General features: G+C 38.1%; 1 protein-coding gene across 1 annotated transcript; it reads right to left on the bottom strand.

Moving 5' to 3' along the window:
* Positions 1 to 786: 786 nt before the first annotated feature.
* LOC127162388 (junctional adhesion molecule-like) lies at positions 787 to 14,347 on the bottom strand. Its single transcript, XM_051105181.1, has 8 exons — positions 14,026 to 14,347; positions 12,105 to 12,449; positions 11,657 to 12,013; positions 3,575 to 3,676; positions 2,546 to 2,632; positions 1,888 to 1,980; positions 1,599 to 1,673; positions 787 to 1,010 (listed from the first exon to the last, which is right to left on the bottom strand). The coding sequence occupies exons 1-8, from the start codon at positions 14,075 to 14,077 to the stop codon at positions 850 to 852; spliced, it is 1,272 nt and encodes a 423-aa protein (XP_050961138.1). The 5' UTR covers positions 14,078 to 14,347; the 3' UTR covers positions 787 to 849.
* Positions 14,348 to 15,239: the final 892 nt, after the last annotated feature.

Genomic DNA, 15,239 nt, shown 5'->3' with positions numbered 1-15,239 from the left:
TAACAAATTCGCAACATATTCACCACTGATAAACTACTCCTACATGTAATGTAGAAACTTTAATTTGCAACGATGTGTATCATAAAAAGCGATATATATTGAATTGAATCTCAAAATCATAGGGGTTCAAATATTTCTGAAGAACAATGATTAACTGCTCAGGACAAACCAGTAACTAATGAACAACCATCACAAAACATAAAAACCATTGTGGATCATCCAGGTAACAACACACTGTAAAGGAAACAAAGGTATGTAAACTTTCAAAATGCGTGTAAATGCAGCTATAATGTTGTTTTATGGATCTGATGTGTGTGTGCGTGTACGTGTGCATGAGGGAGAGCGATAACACACCACACTATGTCTATGCCATGTAACCAATTTGATGTTTATATATGTTTTTAAGTATTGTATGCTATCATGCAAAATTTAGTATCCTGCCAAATAAGAGGGGCACAAAGAGAATCTGTCTTTTCTTACTTGTCTTTAAATCACTCAATGGCCTGAGATTGAATAAACTAAAGACTTCACCTGCTGATTCACTGCATCATTTCACTTTCCATCCTTTAAATGGACAGTGACAACCTTTTTATTAATTTTCATGTTTTAAAATCTACACTTTGATTTATTTTACTTTCATTTTTTTCTTCTGTTTTTCATCACTTTTATTTTTTTTTTCTCTTTATCATGTCTACATACTCTGACAATAAACACTCTGTGTATGCGTATTAAAACTCACCTTGTCTAATGGAAATGCCTCAGTTAACTGATAAATCAGGTCTGATGTTATTTTTTTTTTTATATATTTTGTGCCTTTAACAAACACCATTAATATGGTAAAACGTGATTTCACAGCACATTCATCTCACTGACTAATGATGGAAGGAAATACTTACAGTAAATAATGTAGAAGAGGTTGAACAGAATCACAATCACGAAGAGGACGATAATAATGACGCGTTCAAATCCGGTGTAATTCAGACTTTTGTCCCAGGCAGATTTAAACAGAACTGGAATAAAGGAAGAGAGAAAAAACAGCAATTACTAAAATAGAAGAGCAAGATATAATAAATACAGATCAAAGGAATCACAAAATCTTCTCACTGAACAGATGCAACATTATGAAACTTTAAACTGTCAGTTCAGCTGTTCCCGTCTGATCCTGACCTTTGTGCTGATTATATGACCCTGACCCTGACACGACCCCAAAACATCTTGAGATGTGATGTAGAATTAGCTTCAGCTTCAGTCTCAGTCTAAGTCACTAACATGATGCTTTGTGTAAAAATTAATGCCATTGTTTTCATAATTATATATTTTAGATCATAAGGGTGATACAATGTGATCAGTCACATAAACACACAGAGATTCAGCACTGAACATGAGTAGAATATCTTATACTGACAACAATACTACAGTAACACAAGACACTTCCAAGTATTAATGTCATGTTGTGTGTTTTTGTTTTTGTTTTTTTTAATATTTCCTGCAGAATATTGAGAATATTACATCATTTCATGTAATTTTTGTTTAACTGTTAATGTGCATGTTAATGTGTTCATTATAATGACTGTTGATTTACATTTGGATTTATTTACCTGAATAGAAAACAGCTGAGAAAACTATGTATTCTGTCTCATGACTGTCATACAGAACCCATGTTTTAATACTGCCTGTAAAACAGAAAAGATGAAATAATTACATCCACAATATCACTTACAACACATTTAAAACACAATGAAACACAAATGCCAATTAAACACTGAATCCTTTTTTACTGTAAAACACATTCAGGTATTGACAGATTATTTAGTTCATGTGAAAACAATCTGTATATTATAATTCATGAAGTATATTTTCTCTAATAAACTGTCAATAATGAATCACCTGTGAACTCATTCACATACGGAGCCGTCCAGAGCAACATGAGAGGCCTCAGAAAATAAAGAGCACAACAAGAGACCGTCTCAAACAGAGATCCTGAAACAAAACCACATATTACTGAACATCTAACCCATATTTAAATAATACATTACAATGCATTGATGCACAACCATCAGTGAAATTGTAACGGTGTGAGTGAGATGAGAGGAGAGCGGATCCATTTGCATGCTTTTATTTAAGGGACGAGACAGAGACATAGTCGTACAGGCAGGGTCAGACAACAATGGCAGACAGGTATAACGAAGGCAAAACAAGAGAATAGTCCGTGAGACGAGCTAGAGTCCAGGAGGCAGGCGGAGAGACAGACGAGACGATAAGGCCTGGCGAGAAAGCTAAACACGGGAAACTGGGAAACTAGGGATCACAGGATAATCACAATGAAAACTACAACAACAATACTCCATGGCTTGCATGGGGAAAGACCGGAGCTTTTATAGCGCGCCTGATTGGCCACAGGAGTCTACGCAATCAGCGTGATGGGTGATGGGAGTAGTAGTCCGGGGTGCAATGCAACAGTCTGTGTGTAGTGACAGGGTGAGAGCGACATCTGGTGGTGAGCGGACCGAAGGACACCGACCAGATTCGTAACAGAAATACTGACCTTCAGAAACACCCCAGAGGACAAACGCAAGAAACATCAGAACATTTGGACAGAAGACGAGAAACATCTGAAGACGGAAGACTGTGTCTAGAGATAGAGAGAAATAAATAAATAAATAAATAAATAAATAAATGCATACATACATACATAAATAAATAAATAATAGAAATAACACCTGTTCAGTGAAACAGTAAATTAAAATGTAATAAACTATTTTAGATTTATATTCAAATATATTTAATATAAATATTTAATTGTTTAAACCATCATTATCAGTCATTCAGTTTTATTTAAAACACACATCTCTGCTCTTTCTTACAATTACATTTCGAGCTTAATGAAATCAAATCAAATCAAATCAATCACTGCAAAAACGCGTTCTGTCTGGTCGTGGCCTTAAGCTTCCCTTTCTAATTCAGAAGACACCAGTAATGGTGACCTGGATGGTTTTATGCAGTTATTGGACACAGAGTGAGATTTAAGGACAGCTATACCTGATCTATCTGTATCTGGAGAGAGCTATTTGTTATCATTCCCATTTATCTGTACAAAAGTCATGATTAGAAATCAGCATTCTTTGCTCATAGGAGCCAATAAATGCAATGCAACTACTGAATCTAGAGTGAATGATGAATCAGAAAAATCACACAATATACACACTATACTCGCAATATAATTAGGATGTTCCAAATTGTATTTATATGTATATAAATAAAAATGGCTGCAAAATTTCTTTAATGTTTTATTATTTATGTCTTATCTCATATTGATGCTGTATTTGTCAAAATATGAATAACTAATGACAACAAACAAATTAAACTCATCATATAATCACACTAGCAAACTTCTGACCTCTGTACTTTTCATATACTGTAAACATAGGAAAATCAGAAGTAGACGTTTGATTTACCAGCCTTACACTCGATAAACCCTCATTATTTAAAAGATGGTTGTTATTATTATTATTAGGTTCAAATTTATTTTCTGTTGAATCACAACAAATCAGAGTATTTCCTGTTCTATTTGTACCTTTAATAGGTGATCTGCAGTAGATCAGACAGAAGAGCAGCAGTGCAGATCCACATGCAGAAATACAGAGAATCAACACCATTATGTGTAAAACAGAGAAACCTGAAAAACACAGACAGTTACTAGTTGTTATTATTGGGCAAGTTCCTTGTATATTGCAAAATTTTGTCCCCATAATATGATGAAGCAGGAACACAAAGCTAAAATATATTCCATAGCTTTCTATTGTTTTATAGCTAATTATAATACTATGATTAGTTCAAATAGATGTGATAATTAATTAATTCAAATAAATGTGATTTTACTGCACTGTTTCATCTCTGTGTCTGATATGAAGCAGGCAGAATGCTAGATTTAACAAGCTGTAACTGAGGAAAATAACCATCATTTTTACTTTTTCAATAAAGTATTGCACTGCAAACACCATTAACAGCTTTAAGTTGTCATTGCTGGCAAATGACCATGGTATAAGTGGGATTATGCATTGCTAAGTATACATTAAACATTTTTATGATTTTTTTTTGCGTCATGACGGTTCTTTTCCTTCACATCGTTTAATGCACAGCTAGCCGTGGATCATCTCTAAAGTATATGCATTTAGCAGATGCTTTTATCCAAAGCCAATTACACTGCATTCAAGGAATATTTAATCATATTTTATCATCCAAGACCTTGGCCCGGGGGGGATACTTAGGGAGAAAATCATCTGGTGGGCTGCTTATTTCATTTTAAGCTTATCCTTTTAAACATTGGTAGTGTTTTTACTATTTTTGATTTCTTTTTATTATCATTATTATTATTTTTTTTTTATCCACAAAGCAATGACAGGAAAACATACAAATGTGATCTTAATTTAACACATTATTAATGCATTAATTATTTTCTCACTCAGAAACAATCTCCATTAAAATCAATTGAATAAGACAGTGATTTCCGACAGTTCTACAGTAATACTGCACTGATATTTTATTTTTTTTATTTTTTTTTTTTCATTCAATAACTAATTTCTCAATACTTGGGTCACTTTTTTAAATATCTTCATACAGTGATCACAACAGCAGATTGTGTGGCTAAACTGTGGATCATTTATCATTGGTTTGGCACAAAATACATCCAATAATCACATCTTTCAAATTATTCTTTTCTCACTTAGACACAAACACCACCAAATAAGAAGATATTTTACAAAAGAAAACTCTGTATAATGCTGCCTGTTGCTAGTGTTTATTAGGTCTGTGTTTTTTTGTTGGGTGAAAACTGTCTTGTATGGATTTACCAGGAGGCAGTAGTCTTTTGAGGCTTTATTGAAGAACAACTTGGAACAGCACAACTTATGTCTCTCTCATCCAGTAACACACTGTCACTTGTTTGTTCAGTGACTTACACATACAGCACTTCTGGAGTGCCCCCTAGTGGGCTGGCTGGGTAATCATGCATTGCCTTGATACTACAATACCCTGACACCTCCCCCCTTTAAGTCAAATACTTTAGGTTATATATTTTCCATAAACATACCCAACACAATGAGTATTTAATTAACCAATTAAGAACTAGAACAATGTTTTTTTTTTTTCCAATCAACCAAACATTACTCTGTCACTCATCCCATTGAACAATATTAATTATACATTCAGTTATTACCAAGTCTTGTCACATAACTCAATAAGTTATTATTCTCTTCTTTTTTTTTTTTTTTTCTATAGGTTCAGCCGCACTGCAGGCTTACTTAGTCTGCCTGATCTAGTGATGTTAGGTTTCCTTACAATGTTCTCTGCAGGTAAATCAGAGTCTGCGTGAAGTTGAACTTTCTGCGATGACTGTTCTGAACTTTCCTGCGATGACTGTTCTGAACTCTCCTCAGTTTTCATAGTAATTCCTGGAACCCTTTCTGGCAGCAACTGAAGATGCCTGCGATTTCTCCTTTTCTCTCCCTCCTTTTCACTAAAGATCTCATATGACCTTGGTGTAGTGCTCTCTGCCAACACCGTAGCAGGTCCTTTCCACTTCGCTTCATCATCTAACTTCAACAAGACTGAATCCCCTGGTCTAAGAACTGGTAAGTCCTTCACACCATGTCGTCTGTTAAAGTAGTATGCTTGTTTTTCTTTTGCTGCTTTGTCTCTCTTTTTTATGCTTGCATTATTTGGCCACTCTGGTCTCAAGTTTTTCGGTAAGGTGGGTAGGGTAGTACGTATTTTCCTTCCCATGAGCAATTCCGCCGGGCTGACCCCTGTAGAGGAGGTAGGAGTAGCTCGGAAACTCATGAGTGCTACCACTGGGTCATCCTGTTTCAGAATGCGCTTTGCTGTCTGAACTGCCCGTTCAGCGTGTCCATTGCCCTGTGGATTGTGCGGACTTGACGTGATGTGCTGAGTATCATACATGTTACAGAAGCTTCTCCAAGCTTCACTGACGAATTGTGGCCCATTGTCACTAACAATTTGTTCTGGTATTCCAAACCTCGCAAATAATGCCTTAAGTCTTTGAATAACATGCTCCGATGTAGTAGCTTGTAGCAGAAGGATCTCCAAGTAGCGCGAATAGTAGTCAGATACCACCAGATATTGTTTCCCTTTATGCATACACAAGTCTATGGCTATTCGCTGCCATGGCCTTTCTGGCAGAGGCGTTGACTGTAGAGGTTCCTTGTGCTGTGCACGTTTATTTTCTATGCAGAACTTGCATGTCTCTATTTTGCGCCTAAGATCTTCAGAAATTCCAGGCCACCATACAGCCTCTTGCGCCCGTGCCCTACATTTTGATAAGCCTTGGTGTCCGTCATGAATTCTGCCAAGCATCTCATGTCTCATCGTTTTTGGGATTACGATGCGATTCCCCAGCACAACTAGTCCATCACTTACAGACAAAGAGTCTTTCCACTTGTAAAAACTCTGTACATTATTAGGAACACTTGTGGTGTATTTTGGCCATCCTTTTATAATGAAGCTTTGCACGGTTCGTAGCTGCTCATCTTTCTGTGTCTCCATCTTTATTTCTGTCAACTTGCGTTGAGACACTGGCAGACAACTGATGACTGCATCTACATGACAACTCACTTCTGCTGTCATAAAGTCTTCAGTCGTGTCTAAAGGGCTTCGTGACAACGCATCTGCGACAACCAAGCTTTTGCCAGGTGCAAACTCTGCTTTTGCATTAAACCGCATAAGTCTCATCAAAAGTCTCTGACATCTCACTGGCACTGTGTCTAGGTCCTTACTGTTGATCAGCGGTATTAGTGGCTTGTGATCCGTGATCAATTTGAAAGTCTCCATGCCCACCAAGTACTTCTGGAACCTTTCGCATGCCCATACGCCTGCGAGGCCTTCCTTCTCTATCTGGGCATATCTTGTTTCGGACCCTGTCAACCTTCTGGAACAGTATGCGACCGGCTTCCAGCTGTTGTCATGCTTTTGCAGTAAAACACCGCCGATACCGTAGCTGCTAGCGTCCGCTGATACAGCTGTTTCTTTAGCTGGGTCATAGTGTGCCAGGACTGGAGCTTTGGTGAGCAAACTTTTAAGGGTGCTGAATGCGTTTTTCTGTGGCTCATCCCATGTCCATGCCCTTTCTCTCTTGAGCAGCTCATACAAAGGTCCTCCTGTCGTTGCTAGATCAGGGATATATTTACTCATGTAGTTTATGAGGCCTAACGCCCTCCTCAACTCATTTATGTTGTTTGGCTCATGCAAATCACTTATTGCACGTACCTTTTCGGGGTCTGCTCTGACACCTTGTGCATCCACAACATGTCCAAGGAAACTCAATTCCGCTTTCCTGAATACGCATTTGTCTTTATTCAGTTTGAGACCCACACTTTCCATCCTTTCCAGCACTCTTTTTAAGTGGTTGTCGTGCTCTGTCATGTCCTTCCCGAACACAATCACGTCGTCCATGTATACAGCAACTCCTTCCATGTCAGCTAGAAGCTCATTCATTTTCCGTTGAAAAATTTCTGGGGCTATGCTGATGCCAAACGGTAGTCTCTTAAAACAATAGCGCCCCTCTGGAGTGATGAATGTCGTCAGCAAGCTGCTCTCATGACACAATGGAATCTGTCAAAATCCTGACGCTGCGTCCAGTGATGTAAAGATGCTTGCTCCAGCTAATTTAGCTAGGATCTCATCTGTTGTGGGAAGTATGTATCTCTCTCTTTTTATGTTGTCATTCAGTTTATTTAATCCAACACAAATTCTGACGGTGCCATTAGGTTTCATGACCGGTACCATGGGTGCACACCAATCTGTAGGTAGTGTGACTCTTTCCACGACCCCTTGTTCTTCCATTCTCCTCAGTTCTGCTTTGACTTTAGGCAGCAGCGGAAACGGCACCCTCCTTGCGGTATGTACTGCATATGGCACTGCGCCTTCTTTCAGGTGTATTTTTACCGGCTCTGTTTTCATTGTACCACCTCCTTCAAAAACTGTGCTTACTTGTTCTATTCTTTTGACTAGCCCCATCTCAGTGGCTGTCTGTCGGCCTAGGAGGTTACTGACAGTTTCTCCTGCCACGACATATACGGTCATAGTGTACTTTCTACCCTTATGTTCCGCTTTTGCCGTAAACCGTCCTATGCAATTTAGTGAACCACCTGGGCTGTTCAGAACTATGTTTGAATGACACAGCCGAGCTCTTGGGTTAAGTTTTCCAAATGTCACTGTATTCATTACAGTAACATCTGCTCCCGTATCTATATTAAAAGTAACTGGGGTATCACCTATCTTAAGTGACACTGTCCATTTAGCTTTTTCTGTGTCATTTTTGTTACTCACCGCACCCAAGTAGAAGCTCTCTTCACTCATTTCTTTTGTTGTCACTTGTCTCACAGTTTTTGATTTGCACATTCTCGCCCAGTGTCCTTTTCTTTTGCACTTTCTGCATTCCGTGTCTGCAGCTGGGCATCTTCTGATGTCTTTGTGTCCTGTTTTACCACACCTGCCACATTCATTTGCTGTATCTTCCTTCCTTTTCTCACTGCCTCTTCTGTATTTCTCTTTTGTCCAGGGCCTTTCTGCCACCCTCGATGAACGTCTGGATGCTACCTCCTGCACACTGCCTGTTGACTGACCCTCCTGCTGGCTGATCTGCTGTGCGACATCTTCAGCCTGCCTTGTCATCTGTACCGCCGTTTCTAGGGTAAGATCTGTCATTAACTGCATTTTTCTAGAAAGCTCTTTATCCCGAATTCCGACGACCAGTCTGTCTCTTATATGTTCATTTCGGTTTGCCCCGAATTCACAGTTTTCACTAAGCTCGTAGAGGGCTCTAATATAACATTCTGCCTTCTCTCCTGGCCTCTGCGCTCTCTGGTGAAAACATGCCCGCTCATGTATCACATTCTTTTTGGGCATAAAGTACTCATCAAATTTTCCAAGCACTGTATCATAATCGTCATCACTTTCCTCAGCTGTAAAGGTGAACGATTTGAAAATGTTCTCAGCTTCAATGCCCATAGCATATATTAAAGTACTGATTTGTACCTCTTTATCTTCTTTGCTCAATTTTGTAGCAGTTCTGTAGCGTGCAAATCTCTGCCGCCACGTAGGCCATTCCGATGGACGATCAAAGTTGAAACTTTCTGGTGGATTAAATTTCGACATATTGTTCTTCTTTTGTCCTTATACTTCTGACACCATGTCTTGTATGGATTTACCAGGAGGCAGTAGTCTTTTGAGGCTTTATTGAAGAACAACTTGGAACAGCACAACTTATGTCTCTCTCATCCAGTAACACACTGTCACTTGTTTGTTCAGTGACTTACACATACAGCACTTCTGGAGTGCCCCCTAGTGGGCTGGCTGGGTAATCATGCATTGCCTTGATACTACAATACCCTGACAAAAACCTTTGCTAGTGTTTTGGAAGAATGGTTTGAATTGAGACATGAATGAAGTGTTTTGGTAGTTTTAGTGTATTTTGAATGTGACTAACCGTTGAAAGTTGGTTTACTCATTTATCCTGCCACAAGTGATCTCACATCTGTCGTGCTTCAAAGGGAGGTCTAATCTCTCTGTAGCACAGGCCATAACCTCCAGCAGCTCCTCGTATGCTGGGCAGGCAGACCAAGAGGACTCAACAATCTCTTCAACTTCCTCTGCCATCTCCTGCTCTCTTGAGTTGACTGCTAAAAGCCCTGTCTGCTGGATCAGATGATGTCAAAGATAACACTTCCAGATACAGCAACTCGTTTGTATCAGTGACTGAAGAGTGAACAAGATTGAGACCTTTCTCAAACTCTTCTGCCAGCTCAACTTCATTTCAGTTTCTACAAGAGTGGGTCCTGAGCCACAGGGCATCAGCGCTTGTCACAGTACCCTTGTAAAGAAGCTTTTTCATCTTTTGGAAATACATTTTACACACAAAAATATTAATGTTTTTGGGTGTTTTATGAGTGACAAAATATGTTTCTTGCTACCTTTGCTGGTGTTGTGGAAGAATGAGCTGATTTGAAACACGGATGAAGTTTTGGTTATTTTTGTGCATTTTGGTTGTGAAATTTAACTGCTGTGCAAAGCTGAAAGTTGGTGAAGAGAAATGTGTGAACAATTTTGAAAAAGTACTTTCCTTCTCATAATCTCATGCAAGTACTATGAATAAATAAATAAAATAAGGGATTACAATGTGCTTTGTGGGTGACTCAAGCTAAAGATGGTATGTGTCTCCCATGAAGATCACTGTCCTAAACTCTGTATGTGTGTTAGAGGCTGACATTTCTTCGGGAATCCCGCGGGATGGGAAACAAAATCATTAATAATCACGGGATTGGGACGGGATAGGAAAAAATGTCAGCGGGAGTGGGCGGGACTGGGAAACGTAACGCTATGAAACTCAACTTTATACACAAATATTTCTTTTATATAAATAAACTACAAACGACACATTGTAATTTTGAACGTAATTCTAGTTTACCTGTCTCTTTATGCTCTCCTTCTGTATGCTTTGGTGTGGCTGGTTAAGCAATTGAGTTCGTGATGGACAGATCGTTAACGACTGGTAATACAGCAGGACATACAAATGCTCACCTAACATTCATCGACCATATGGCTTTTCATCTGAAAGATGTATGTAGTAGCAACTTTACATGGCCGCTCAATCTAATGTTAATCTAGAAAAATGTGCGCTATTGAAGTGTCAGTGCGAGTGTGGAAGCCGAATAGTAGCGCGGTACTGCATGACAGAGGTGCCGGTGCGGTCACTTGCTCTTAAAATACCGTTATTTGTGGTCATACAGATAAGAGTGATAGGCATCTTTCGAATCTGTAAAGACTCAACGTTTATTTGTGTGCACTCAGAAAACAAGGAAACGTTGTGCTTTTGTAAACTAATTAAAGCAAAAAGGACACGCTTTCTGCCGCCTGTCTCTGTGAACTCTGTGAGCGCGTCACTTCGGAAACTCCGTGTATAACATTACTTGCTTTAGAGACATGAAAAATATATCTATAGAGTGAAATGTCTACTTTCAAATGGACCAATTCAAATAGGAAACGTGTGTTTGCATGAATGATTTACATGAAATTTAATGTGTGTGCAATGCACACTGTGCATTTGTTTAAGATGGCTTTCAGTTCAATTAAAAAAAAAAAAAAAACTACATTTTGCATTTTTATTCAACTAATGTAAAAAAAAGTTAGGGGCATACTGTGATCTGTACTGTATTCTTTACTGTAACTGGCAGATTCCGGCCAAACACAATAAAAACATAATACGGGAGTGGGAGGGAATGGGAGTCATTCTTCCGGGATTGGGACGGGACAGGATTTTCTCCCAGTTTTTTTGTGGGATTGGGATGGGATGGGATTTTTTTTTGTGTGGGAGTGGGACGGGAGAGGTTTTAAAATCCACTCCCGTGTCACCCTCTATTGTGTGCGTGTGTGTGTGTTCTCCTATCAGCTGTGTTCTGCTGCTGGTGAAGTCAGTTAATCTCAGAGGAAGTGTCACTTTGCATTTTTTAAACAAAATTGTCAGTTGTATTCATTGGAATGAATCAAAACCACTTTGCTGTACATTTTTTAATCTTAATAAACCTTTTACGCAACTGGACATCAATGAATAACTAAATTACACTCGTTTTTTTTTATGACTCACCCAGTCTCTCCAGTTCTACAGTTGTATTGGCTGAAAGTCCTCCAGCAAACACCTCACACATGTAAACTCCTTTATCCTCAGTTCTGACACTCTTCAGTCTGAGAGAGAAGTTTCCTTTGGGGATTTCATCAGTGAAGAACTCAACTCTGTCTCTGTATCGCTCATCTGATGCCTCTGGTGAAGCCTCATTGTTTAGGTAGAAAAGAACCATAATTTCTTCATCTTCATCTGTTTTCTTCCATGAAACCTCTTCAAAGTCTTCAGGTGTGATGTGAGAATCTACAGAGCAGTTCAGAGTGACGTCTTCACCTGCAGACGCAGATATGGAGCGACTCGATCCTGATACTCTCAAACGCTCTGAAAGAACAAACAGTGTAAATATACATTCAGTAATAAGTTTCTGTAAAATCATAGTGAAAATGAAGGAACTCATGTGTTCAATACTCACCAACATCATTAACTTTTATTTCAACCACAGTCTCACCAGACTCTTGCTGAATGTGAACTGTACATGTGTATCGTCCCTCATCTTCAGATCTCAGATCGTCCAGACGGAGGGAGAAGTTTCCACGTTGAATCTCTTCAGTAAAGAAATGAGCTCTATCCTGATAATCGTGGGCTCCTGTTTGACTCTCACCATCTTGAAACAGATGAACTAAAGTGTCTGAGTCTGTTCTTCTCCATTCCACCTCCAGACCCTCCACTGATAAAAGTTGATCAACAGAACAGGGCAAAACCACTGAAGATCCCAGAGGAGCAACCAGAGGACCAGAGGGACCTTTTACAATCAAACCTGAGACAGAGAAATGAAATAAAGATTGTTTTATAGTTTCTCCAAGTATAAATGGATTCATATTACACAGAGCATTATAACTGACATGAACAAGATAATGTACAGTAGGTGCATTCAGGGATGTTACTAGGGCACAACCCCAAATGTTGTTTTTGGTTTCTAGATATTTAGGCTGTTTACTCACACAGGGTCACTGACAACCTCATGATTTTGGTGTTTACATTTGCTGCACTCTTATGGCATCACAAAATTTATGCTTGGTTAACATGTAAAATCAGAAGTTTCTTTTTTAACTTTTTCAAACTTTTTTTTCAAGCTTCAGTATTTGATCATTTGTTTTACATTAATCATACTGTGATGACAGAGGAGAGGTAAGAAACTATTTCTTTGTGTTTATCTCATCCACTACCTTAAACATTGTTCTTTTAGATGCAAAATGTATGTAAAGATGGATTCAGTCCTGAATGGTTTTAAATCAATTGCTCCATGAGTGTGTCTTCAAAGAAACAAATCCCTATGATTATTAAATTAAGTTTTTTGTTTGTTTGTTTGTTTGTTTTTTTCATTTCACAAGCAAACAGTGTTTAGGAAACACTGACAGAAATTCTTTCACTTTCATGGTTGTAAACACTGGGTCAAATCAGGCAACCAGGAAATGTAACCTGATAAAAAATATCCAAGACTGACACACCAGCATGTCAACAGCTGATATGAATGTTACTCAGCAAATGTCAATCATATCTAAAACAGTCTTGTGAGCTGCTTCTTCATCTTCCAGCTCTGCTCTCTCTCTGGACATTCAACTTCATGTGGTGCAGTTCATTCATAAAAAAAAATATAATTATATATATATATATATATTCATTAAACACTTGATTAAAATTTTATTTGAAGACACACTGAAACTGGTTCTACTTTACTGATTATTCTGGAAAAAACATCACTATAAAATAATAAAGTAATCTGAAATTGCACATCATTCTTAGAAAATGAAGAACTGAGAATGAGTTTCTCTCTAAATTGAAATAGTGAGATAGAGATTTGGTTGTGGAAGCTGATCTGTGCCTAGCAAAAGTTTTATATATATATCGCATTATGAATATATATTTTCTTAATTAGTCTGAAGGCACTGTTCTGATCCGAATATGTTTATTTATATTGTGCAATGTTTCCAATCAATCCCTTCGTCGGTTGTGTCTAGAAGGGATGCAGCTCTGACCGGAAACTAACAATGAAATGAACTGTTCTACCTATTAGATTGTTTTTTTTTTTTAACAGTATTATTGTTGTACAGTGTGACACAAATAACGTTAGATTGATGTGCGCATGCTACAGTAGGGCTGTATTCCTTCTAGTCTTAACCCGTTTCATCAGCGACTGTAAGTGGCCATTTTGACGTCTCAGATCGTAAGTCTTATAAAGCAGCACGACGAAGGGAAGCCAGGATTTCAGGGGCCTTGAAGCCAAAATATAGTTTAGAAATGAAAACAAAGAACGGACTGAGCATTAAAAATAGTTTTGTTTTAGAGAGAGAGAGAAAGAGAGAGACGTTAACGTATATTAATATTGTACGTACCATCGGTGATCATCAGCAGTACTGACATCAAAACACAGTTCATTCGGTGCATCTTCAAATGCTTAATTAAACCAAAACAGGTATGTCCTTTAGCTATAAAAGACCACAGATATCGATGTTTCTTTGACTGAAGCTCATGTTCGTGAAGTGTCCGCGGATCAATTTTACTTTTACTTGTGTTCTTTACTTTCGATTTCAAATGGTCCTGTTGCGTCGAGTCAGCTGATCAGGAAGTTTTAGTCTAACTTACTGACATATAGACAGTGCAATAAAACACATACTCATATGGTAAATCCCAGAAAGTAATCATGTCTTTAAAACAGAATCGCCAAAATACAAAGTTTTTCACTGTAGTCAAGCCAGCAGCGATAAAAAAAAAAAAAGTCTAAGTGTGCGCGCCTGTTCCTATGATTACGGTGATTTCAAGAACAACAGAGAGAGAACAGTGTGCTTTTTGTTGAGCTGCTCTCTGTGCCCAGCAATGTGAGATATCATTATAAGATGTTTTTGTTGTTGTTGTTTTTTTTTTTTTCTTTTGTTATCCTTATTTATAGCTGTCTTATGATTTTCTTTATTTGGTCACCTTTTAAATCGTTGTTTTATGTAGTTGTTTACAACTAGATTATTCCAATTATTACCTTAATCATTTGTTTTTTCACTATGAAATATGGTCTGAATTGTCTACAGTGATAATTAGAGTCTGGAAATGTATGGAATTTTGAAATGGAAAATGTGAAGGAAACCTATTAGACAGAATTTACATTTTATGATCTGTAATAGTCTGTTGATACACAGAAGACGTGTCATCACTGGAGTGTCTATTTACACTAAGTGCTAATAGCCCACCTTGTTGGCAGAGGCTATTTACATTAGCTTAATAGCTGGGGCTATTGAGGCTACACACCCTAAATGCATTGTGCATTCCTCCATAACATGCGCAGGTCATTTCTTGAATCCTGCACACTTAGTGAGATTTCATGTAAATTACATAAATATTACAAAAAAAAAAAAACTTCCTTGTGCTGTGTGTAGGCTACTGAGCAACTGAATTATACCATTGTAAAAACACATACACTGACTAAGCAAACATTTAGGTGAGATAATAAAAAAAAAAAAACAATTTCTTTAAATTGCCCTTCCCCTCACAATCCCCCTAGTAGTCACCTAAGGGGGGGGGGGGATTCCCCTCCAGTTTCTCTGAAGCCACATTTGCT

Source organism: Labeo rohita, unplaced genomic scaffold, assembly GCF_022985175.1.
Source record: "Labeo rohita strain BAU-BD-2019 unplaced genomic scaffold, IGBB_LRoh.1.0 scaffold_923, whole genome shotgun sequence".
NCBI classification, from domain to species: Eukaryota; Metazoa; Chordata; class Actinopteri; order Cypriniformes; family Cyprinidae; genus Labeo; species Labeo rohita.
This window is presented reverse-complemented; position numbering and strand designations above follow the sequence as displayed.

Excerpts from the sequence above, each read along its gene's own strand:
- LOC127162388 (XM_051105181.1), bottom strand. The coding sequence starts at position 14,077 with ATGCACCGAATGAACTGTGTTTTGATGTCAGTACTGCTGATGATCACC. Across the intron at positions 12,014-12,104 it reads AATAAAAGTTAATGATGTTG|AGCGTTTGAGAGTATCAGGA; the intron begins GTGAGTATTGAA and ends TTGTTCTTTCAG. Across the intron at positions 1,674-1,887 it reads GTATGTGAATGAGTTCACAG|GCAGTATTAAAACATGGGTT; the intron begins GTGATTCATTAT and ends TCTGTTTTACAG.